Raw genomic sequence first — 10627 nt, 5'->3', positions numbered from 1 at the left:
CGTAGCCAATCTGTGGGATTGTTCAGTCAGATAATACGCCGTCATCCTGATTGGTGACATTAAATGTCATGTCGGAGTCACAATCCAAGGCTGTCGCTATGTTCAGGTTGTTTTTATGGGTTCTGTTGGTTTTTCCTAAAAACCTGTCGGATAGCAGGTTTAGGATTGTTAAGGGTCGGATTATCGAGTCACGACTGTAGTTACCTTTTGCGACATGAATTCATCACTACCATGCATCTGTCCTGGCACTGTGGTGTTTGTGCATGAGATCAACACATCCTCACTTTACAAGAAGCACACGTGTGCTGCAACAAAGACACTAACCACCAACAATCACAGCCTTTTGTGGATACAATCATTACACCATGGAAAAGCGAAAGAATCAACTCTTAGATGCTGGTCAGAAGCTCTTAGCCTTTTTCCGCAGCACCAACTTGTGGAGGGACTCCATCATCTACTGTTTAAATGTAAGACATGCTGCTCTCTAAGCAAAACCGACATCTGTATCATAAACAGATGTCAAAATAACGACCAGCTTGTAATCTGAAATCAGAATATTATAAGTACTGCTGTTGTTTTCCAGGTAATGAAAGTATGTTCCAGGCCAGTCCCTGTTGAACAAACTTTATAATATGACTTTTATTATGAACGCAAGCTGTGAAGGAAACAACCAGACGAGCTTTTATCGTATCATCAAACAATGCGGTCTACAAAACCACCAGCAAATCTGGAATAATTGCACAATCCTGCCCTCCTTTTGAAGATATTCTGTTTACACGAGGAGTCATTAATTCATATCACAGGACAGCTTGAACAGTGAACATATGAACCAAATGTCTTCATCGGGGTGAAAAGTAGATTCAAATATCTTGGCCTACTGTTAAAAACTTCCCAAGTACTCCTGATACTTCATGCAGAATGAGGAGACAGATTGTGAGCAGTTATCATTCTAGTGTGTTTTGCATTAATTGATTGTTATTTTCTAAACCTAACCCACTTGGAAACAAGCTATAAGCACCAGACTGGCACAGCATCACCTTCACAAGGAGCTATAACGAATGTGTTAGTGAACATTTGTCTGTTCACACATCAAACAGATATAGAGCAACATTAGTGCCTATTTGGTGTCCTGTTTCTGGCCACCTGATGAAAGCCAGTGCAATATACATTCTGCTTTTATCTCCGTTTGTTCTACACCGACTCCTGAGGGACGTATCTGTTTCCCACTATGTTAACGAGCTAGCTGCTAACTTTGGCTCTCTGCAGCGTAATGCTGGGCATGTAGCGTTCCCTTGGTATAGAACAGCACAATGGGAACCTTTTCGCTGCTGAAGCATGAACAACATGCCAACGAGGGAGTTGAAACTGAACCAAAAAGCCATGTGACCAAAACACACTTATGAGTGCTGCTATAAGCTCTCACAATGCATTGTTAATGCTGTGATGCATTATTAATACATAATTAACGCCTCATGCATACGTATGTGAAGAATTATAGATCACAACTCAGTCGTTAAGTTGAGGGTTAAACTTTTCAGAGACGTGAAATCAGCCTGCCTCTCACAATGCTTGTCCTATTCTGACATGTGTGTATTAGACGTTTTGAACTGACGTACCCTGTGCACAGTAGCCCATACAGCCCTGCGTGGGCTGGAGCAGGTAAACGTAGAAGTCGCCGCAGTTCCGGACGGTTACCGGGATGCGGAACATGCAGCAGTCCTTGCTGCTGCTGGGGAAGAACTGCCAGGCAGCGCAGGCCGTCAGCTGTCGGACCTCCAGAGGCCCCGGCAGGGACTCACCCTCGGCCAGAGACAACCACACTGGAGCCTGAGTCCCACAGTGGTTCACCTGGAAGTGTAGAGCCAAACAGAGAACATCAGAACAGTGGGGTGGCACCGCACACATTTTGATGGTCTATTCTGAAATCGCATTGCTGCTTTTTAATAATAAGGCATTATGGTCATTCTTTGCCTAAAATGAACCCTCTTGATAGATGGAAGTGTTTGTTTTTCAAAACTGAAAATAAGTTTTGAAAAAAAAAAAGAGAAATAATCACTGCTAGTACCAACACATTGCCTAACAGTAAGTACACAGCTGCTGGGAAAAGCAGTCAAACACCTCTTGTCCAAACATACTTGGCCAATAAAGCTGATTAGGATTCTGAAAACATTGGAGCTCTCAGAAACAAAAACACCATTAAAATAAATGGATCCATTAAAGGACAGAGGAGGTGTAAATAACCACTTTGCACTAATACAGAATACATTCGAAAACACCAAAAACGTATTCGACAAAGCTGCAGTTTGCTGCAGTTAATCCCCCCTTTAAAAAAAAAAAAACAATCCTCAGCCTGACAGATCTAACCATTAATTTGCCATCATCATAAAGATATCGCCTTATTATATAACACATGTTCACAGCGATGCTCCCTTCCTTCCTCCACCCACTCCCGTAGCTATCCATCACCCAGGGGGAGCAGCGATGCCCTGGGAAGGCAGAGGGAGGCTGACACTTCAGATGGATCCTGCAGGCTCACAGCAGGCCACCCGCAGGAAATGAGACACATTCCGGCTCTCCTTGCACTCTCCTTCATAAATACGTACACACATGCAGCAGCTATGTGTGCGTCCAGTCGTATGGATCATGCTTGCACACACGGAAACTGTGTTGTTTTGTTTTTTTTTGACACATGAACAAACTGTGGAGTGACGACAGAAAGCTCGCCACAGAGTTCCTCCACATGAGGTCACGTATGACGTCTCAGGAGATTTCAGGTCCTGATCTGTTTATATTTGTAACTGAAGGAACACACACATCGCTTGTGTATTACCACCGGCCTTCATTGCGTGCTTCTGGAAAGAAAATGCGAAAGTGATTGATGAGATAAAATGGTAATCACTGAGGTCATGAGAATTTTACAGCCTTCAGCAAACGACTGAGAATCTGAAGTCAGTCTGTGCCAAAGAAAACCAGAAAAAAATACAGGTTTCTGGCTTTTACCTCATTTATAATAATATGTCTTCAAAAACTATACTGATCGTGCGTGTATTATGACCACATCTTCACCTAAAAGATCGATCTAAGAGCTGATTCTTGAAACAGCTGAGGAGCTACAACAGTGAATTTGCTGTCATTATGGAGTCCTGGATCTGAATGCCTGAGTAAAGCTTTAAACTCAGTTTCAGTGGCAAAGCCTGCAGACGGTTGAACGGCCAGGAAAGGAGCTTGCACGCTCAGCAAACCTTCAGTGGATCTCTACATGTCAAAGTTTGGCAATTTGGCATATTGACAAAGTGTCTAGCAGAGACTTCGATGAGATGACTGAAGCAGGTGATTAGCTTAGCTTAAGACTGAAAGGAAGGGAAACCGTTAGCGAGGCTCTGTTTTGATGTGAAACATCCAATGGCCGACACCAACAAACAGCTCCAATGCTAAGTATAAATAAGCAGCAAGTAAAAGTAAGCAGTGTTAGTGTAGCCTGAACTGTTATCGGGTGCAACTGTTGGTTTGCTGTAGACAGCCAGTGATTGGTTTATTTCTGTACAATATTGAAAACAATCAGTGCTTTACAGTTTACAGCAATACAGAGTCAACTAACTGATCTGCATACCGTATTCAAATGAATGGAAATCAGAGGTTGCCTGAGAAGACGATGGATGGAAGGTGATGTCATTTGTAATCATATCACAACACTGGAATGGCTCTTTAAAGTATAAATGGCACCAAATATTCTGGTACATGTGAGAAAGACACACAACGCTTGAGGACAGCTGACACTTCATTTTTTAAATAAAGAATATCGTTTACCTCCACACACTGGGTGGGCATACTGGCAGGCTTGTCAAAAATCTGAAACTGGTACCACCCCGGTGTGAGGGAGTGGTCGCAGATGAAGTCCTGCAGGGCCGACTGCTGCAGCCAGCTGGAGCTGAAGGTGGTGCTGCGGTAGGGGTTCTGGAGGACAGAGTGGCCGCCCGGCGCACACTCAGGAGGGAGCACTGCGAGTACAGCCAGAGAGACAACATAAGCACTGGATGCTCACCAAGACTGTCAACAGCAATGATCAAATGCTGCATATGGAAAGCTTTCCGTTGGCCAAATATTGGGTTTCTGGACGTCCACTCGCCAGCTGGTCCGCGTTCAACAGAAACATTTCAAATTGAATTTCAAAGCTGATAAACTGTTACAGTTCTGGCAAGTGTTGAGGTTCGTACACACACCGACCACAGGAATGAAACATGGAGGAGGAGGAAGCATGATGTTATCGTTTAAGAAGTGCATATATTTACTGAATAAGACGCACGATATACGAGGAGCGTCAGAAAAGTTCCAGGACTGGTGTCACAAAAGATATGTTTCAAATACAAACTACAAGTTTTGCCCTTTAAAGTAATCCTCCTGGAGTCTAGCACACTTCTCCAGGATCCTCTCAGCTCCGTCCTCACAGCCATCTTGATGTCGTCCACGTCTTCTAAACGGGTCTCCTTGATGACCCCCTTGAGCTTGGGGAAGAGGAACCAACCCCATGGAGCCAGGTGGGGTGAGTAGGGAGGTTGCTCCAGCACGGAGATGTTCTTCTCAGCCAGGACCTGTGGGATGCTCAGGGCGTCGTGAGCAGGTTGTCATGGTGACACAGCCTCCACTGGTCCTGACACAACTATCGCCTCTTCTGGAACGAAGCAAACGCTGCAGGATCTCTTCGTAGACGTGCTGGTTGATCGTCTGAAGGGGAAAACTCCTAGTTTGTAGCTTGGGTTTGAAATATACGTTTTGTGAAACCAGTCCTGGAACTTTTCTGACACACCTCATACGACTACCTCAAGCCAAACCAGAAGGGACCCTGGCCCATTGACCGTCTGTCATTGCATTTTCATGAGTCTGTGCCTAAATTACCCAGAAGAATTCCTTTTTCAATGATAGATAAACATGTCCGAGGGAAGAGGTCAGTCTGGGTCTGAGGATGGTTGTGGGAAACACACGGAAGCCACATCCTCAGAAAGACGACTAGACAGGAAGGAAAGCAAAGCAGAGAAAAATCTGGATGCATAAAACTGAAGTAATCTACATCCACTGCCAACCAAACACTGCACTCTGTACACGAGTCTACGGGTTGAACAGAACTTCTGTAATATGTAGACTTGTTTTACTAAATTCAGCTTATGTGTTTTAACTGCAGCTAGTGAATCATCTGGCATCTTTATTAAAGCTTCACTAGAGCACTTGCTAGGATCTTTAAACACCGTTATGAAGCCAAACCTAACAGCAGTATTTTTAATGGATGTTGAACGCAGGATGTTACTACTGATGCCCATATGGTTCATTTTCAGAGGGAGGATGTGATTGGTAACCTTTGACTGCTGACTTATTCTTTTTGCTAACAACAAGCCCTTTCAAAAAATAATCTTGCTAGTTTGAGGTCAGATCTGATTTTAAACTGACAGCTTGAGTGCTTTTAGAACACAATAAAATAAAAACGGGGACAGTATAAAACTGTGTAGAACACTTTTATCAAAGATGATGAAAATAAATCAAGGCCCACTAAAGGAGGCCACAATGTTTTGCCGAGGTCACACAAATAACCTCCATGTGTGAAACTGATGATGGACTGTGATTGGATTCATCACTAACAGAGGATTGTGGCCTAAAATTTACACTGTTCATTATTTCTACATTAACAGTAGAAACCTGAAAAAAGTCATTTGTAGTCTCAAACCCACAGAGACCTTGTTGCGGCCCGTTATCCATGATCTATCTATCTATACACCGCTTCATCCTCACTCGGGTCGTGGGAGGCTGGAGCAAAAACAACATGCAGGTTTAACGTTACTAATTCAATCTGCAGTTTTCTTACTTTTGATGACAAAAAAGTCCAAAACAAAAAGACATATAACAGACAAAGAAAGGACAAGCAAAACAGAACCATAAACTTCCCCCACTGTGGGACTGACTGGTGGAAAACGTTTGTTCTCATGTCTTATAGATTGTTCCATCTTTGTGGATGTTACTGAACCTCCTACATACATGAGCTCTGCTTGACTACAGAATGAACTGGACTCCACTGCTAGTCGTCATCACCGTTATTGACCCTGAAGCATACTGGAAAGAAGACATGACATCCATCTGCTGCTTTCAGCTCAATCCAACATAAGTTATACAGAAAAAGTTGAAGAAGCAGCAAGCAACACTTCAGATTTTTCCATTATTTCGATGGTGACATAACAGCAAAACGGCAGCTCAGTGTGTCAGGCTATACGGCACAACTAACGGGTACAACGAACAGGAAAAAGATGTGATTATAAATCTAAGACCAGGAAGTGAACACCGGCGATTTAGGAGGTCAACACACAGCACGGCTTGATGTTGATCGTATGTGACGTCCAAGTGGAACGTGACCAAAGAGCATCAGGCCAGTAAAGTGAAATAAAAAGACCGAAGCTGTAACCAAGACCCAGCCTCTGTTTCCGTCGCAAAGTTTTCCACCCTGACCTAGGTGGTCAAGTGAAAGGCGATATCCTGACGGGGTCGGCACAGCGGTGACGGGCAGACAAGCCGCTGAAAGAGACGACAGGAGCTGTCAGAGCTGACATCCTTCATACTCAACACCTGGTCACTTCAGTCCTCAACACCTCCACAGGAACTCAGAGGGTCCACATCCTGTGAGCCGTCTGAGGGGACAGCCGGAAAGCCAAAGGCCCAACTGTGGGTAATGTGGTTGGAAAGACAGTGAACTGCATCCCAGCAGGACTCTGCATTAGACTCTGAGCTGATACTTGGAGGTATGTGGCCTTGGATGAGAGTCACATGGTGGCAGAAGTGTGCACACTATGAAAGGAATACTGGAGCTTTATAAGAACACAGTTGATCAGATTTTAGGTTTGTTTAGTGTGTTTTTTTCTCACAGGTTATGATCATAATCAGAGAAAAGCCAAGCATTTGTGAAAACAGTGCGCAGGCGATAATTAGTGACTTACAGAATCAAACTTTGGATCACTCAGAGGAGTCAGCTTACCTGTCTGAGCGTGCATCGGCAGTAAAAACACAGCGCACAGGAGAAGTTTCCAGACAGTTTCAGGTCTCATCGTCCTGCAGTGAGCAGCGCAAACCGAACAGCACCGAACACGGAGCGCAACACCGGCACCGTCTCCGCCAAAAGTCCCGCTCGGCGCGTCAGGAGCGCAGCGCTGATCTCAGACTCACAGCAACCCAAGCAGGCGGGGGGGGGGACGTCCGGATGTAGTTGAGGCTTATTAAAGCCACTTGTTGTCGGAGGACTGAGGAGGAGGCTGTCGGACTGCAGAGCTCGGACTGCTGCAGCATCAGTGTGTTAGGAGGAGCATCAGCGGTACCAAACTCCTGCACACATCTGCACCGGGCTCACAGTTTACTGCCGCTAAAGAGGACTTCGTGGTTCTCAGAGCAACACGTAGCAGGACTGCACTGCACTTTACTTTCTTTGCAAATGATTTTTTTTTATTATAATGAACTGATCAGCTGCTTCATCTGCAAACATCAAAAAAAAGATGTATAATTTCCTATATTGTAAGCCAGGTCTCACAACTAGAGGCATCACATAATCTGGACTTTTGCTGCAAAACTGACTCCAATGTTTGACTGATTGCATTAATTTAGGTGCAGATTTGTTAACTTGTATGTAAGTTTGACAACTGTTATAGTAGTTCATCACTAACTAACCAACTTTTACTGGTTTCATGTCATTGTTCATAGAAAAACCCATCTGAAAAATAACCACCATGCTTTCCCAAGACCCAAAGCGAACAAACCAACTGTACAAAACCCAAAGATGTTCAGTTCTTTTATCAAACTGTGATTATCAGCAATCAATCAGACAAGGTTACTCCACATGCAGACAGCTTATTAACGGTAACACATCATCCGTGGCTGCTCTGTCGCTCAGTCTGACCTAAAACCAACAATCTGAACTGGATCGAGCCCGTAAAGCTCTCCACACCAAGCTTTGTTTTTCTCAGCCTGATGGTGTGATCACAAAGGCTCACCAGTGGCCAGCCAGTGATATGTCATTAGTCCCCGCTCCAAACCACTAAACCAGATGGCCCACATGCTCCGTTTTTTCAGGGTAAGCAGCCTCAAAGCCAAAGAGTGGGGTATTTTTTTTGTTTTTTTGGATGAAGCAGATATCGCATTAACATCTTTTCCCAAACTGCTCGTTTCCATTCTCACGCTTCAACTGCTGCAGCGTAGCTCGGATGTAGAGTTTCACTGGCAGGAGCCGAGAGGACGAAACTGATCTGGTCAGAGGAGGAATTATGAAACAGAGGAAGTGATTGCTCGGTTTTAATTGCAAAAAAAGAAATAAATTTCCAGAGGTGTTTTGCACCCAAAAATAAAGGCTAACAGAGGACAACAGGGGGAATGATGTGTGTGTTGTTTTGAGGGATGAGATGTTGGATTTCTCAATAGAGTCGGTTATAGCCAAAGGTTTGTCCGTCCAAAAGCGCCCGAAATCCAGAATTAAATCAATAGTTTAGCAGCTCGCTCTCTGTTCAGAAGTGTCTACATACGTCTGTTGTACAACCGCAGCTCAGATCGATGATTTAACCGGCAGGACGGTTTAAGTAAACTGTGAAGTTTCAATAAACTCACTAAGACAATGTTATGTGATTAATGATGAATAAACCTCCTGCAGATCTGCGGGCAACCAATGGGAAGCTGACAGCTGTGCAGATCGTACACTGCTCCTCCCGTCTTGTTGTTTAGACGCTGGTCTGCTCGACTCCCAGGCGGAGCAGTGATATAACCCCTCCTTCATAAATCTCCCCGACCATCAACCTAGTAAGAGCCTGGAATAGCCATCAGGTACAAAAAACAAAAAAACAACCCACTTTCTTTCCGTCTGCTCGCTCCTCGTCTTACACAACCAGCAATTAAATCTCAATCGGCCTCCTGGATGGAAAACGTGGATCTATGTCAGGGGAACGTATACATGTATGACTTTGTACCCGCCAAGTTAAATGCAGGGAGCGAAGAAAGTGGTAAACAAATGGGGATAATTGCTCCATTTTAATAGTTTAATCTATACACGGGCTCATTTTGTGCAATTTTCTCTCATTACAATCAGTTACGCAGACGTCGGAGAAACGGCAGCGCTGCAGTGTCCGCTGGGAAATGTGACATCGGCTAAATGATGCAGGGAGCTCAGACTGTATATAATTAACTTCACCTCCACCACCAACAGGAAAACTGATTGCACAAGTTGAAGCAGGAGAACACGAGAAAAGTACAAGAAAACAAACGAGTCGGCTACAGACAGCCCTAGCATCAAGAATTTTATTGGTAGCTAAGTTTATAAATCCCTAAAAGAAAGAAGCGACTGACACATCTCGGCTCTGATTTACAGCCCAAGTGAGGCTTCTGACAGTCAGCAAAGGGTGAGCGTGCTTTGCTTAGGTCCTGTGCATATATTAGGGTGCTGGGCGATCCTTTGGTTGGGCCCCCGTGGAGAAGATTTGTGCAAGATAGCATTCCTCACCTTGCTAACAGTTGCATTACATTTTAATAACAGCAGGGATGGAAGAGGCCCTGAAACAGCTCATGGAGTCACATCAGCCATCGAGGTGGTGCAGAAAACACATTAAATTATTCTCACTCTCAAGTCAAAGTGGCGGCACCACCGTGGAGAAACACGAGTAGCCGGAGTAAAAGAACGCAAAGAAGCATCGAGTAAGTTTTGTTGTTTGGGGGTGAAAACTTTGGATCTCCATTTTAGAGGGAGCAACTTTTAAGCTGTCAGAAAGAAAAGAGGAAAGCAAGGAAGAGCTTGTTTAAAATCTCGTTCTACAAATAATTTCTAGAGTCGTAAGTGGAGTTGTCAAAGAAAAGTGTTGAGCCAAAGAGTTGTGTTTGAGTCCAGTATTGTGATAAATGCTCTGGATCAGAATCAGAACTCTGTGATTGTTGCGTGCTGCAGAGCGAGCCGCTTTGTGCTTAGCTGACAAATGTGACCTCGGAGCAGCTGGGTCGTGACAGGAGCTATTCCTGCTCCAGCCCCCCGACATCCAGCCTCCCATCACATACCCCGACCCGGACTGATCGCTCAACGCCGGCCACCAACAATGCAAGCAATGTCTGTGGCATCTCTGATCCGGTTAACGAACTAAATTCTATCAGAGACAAGAGAAGGCTGCAACAGCCGTAAATCAAGACACGCGTGAGGTACCGAGCTGTTCTGAAACAACGGTTTAGAGCTGCTGCAATGACATTTCAGATTTTTAAAAAAACAAACAATTATACAATCAGGTTTTAATGTCAACAATTACATATCATATCCATTGTTGAGTAGCCACGTAATTACAGTGAACTTTATAAAAGCGTCAATAAAGAGGTTTTTCTTGTTTCTTCCCCTCTTCTAGTTTAACTTCCAGGTGTCCATTTAGCCAAAACGATGAGCCTTTGAGGTTTCGTTTGTCCGTTTTTTTGCCATGATGGAACTTAAGAGGGCGCTAATGTGAGCATCCTGACTACGTGTTGGGCTTGTCATCACCACACCTGGATAGAAACTGTGGATTTTATTCAGGTTTCTGACCGGATCTCTGACTTTCGTGCAGCAGAATCATCGACTAAATTTAGTAAGTGAGTCTATTAAAATTAA

The 10627-nt window shown here is 44.3% G+C and overlaps 1 protein-coding gene across 1 annotated transcript in view; it reads right to left on the bottom strand.

Moving 5' to 3' along the window:
- vwde (von Willebrand factor D and EGF domains) overlaps nucleotides 1-7035 on the bottom strand; it is a 33802-nt gene extending 26767 nt beyond the window's left edge. The window contains exons 1-3 of the mRNA XM_008304864.1: nucleotides 7010-7035; nucleotides 3808-3998; nucleotides 1609-1848 (exon numbers count right to left, since the gene is read on the bottom strand). Of these exons, the coding sequence (XP_008303086.1) occupies nucleotides 1609-1848; nucleotides 3808-3998; nucleotides 7010-7025 (447 nt within the window). The 5' untranslated portion in view covers nucleotides 7026-7035. The remainder of the gene's footprint in view (nucleotides 1-1608; nucleotides 1849-3807; nucleotides 3999-7009) is intronic.
- Nucleotides 7036-10627: the final 3592 nt, after the last annotated feature.

The sequence above is a fragment of the Stegastes partitus genome, unplaced genomic scaffold (assembly GCF_000690725.1).
Source record: "Stegastes partitus isolate 25-593 unplaced genomic scaffold, Stegastes_partitus-1.0.2 Scaffold2338, whole genome shotgun sequence".
Classification (NCBI taxonomy): Eukaryota; Metazoa; Chordata; class Actinopteri; family Pomacentridae; genus Stegastes; species Stegastes partitus.
Note: the sequence above shows the minus strand (reverse complement) of the source record. Positions and strands in the feature narration are given on the sequence as shown.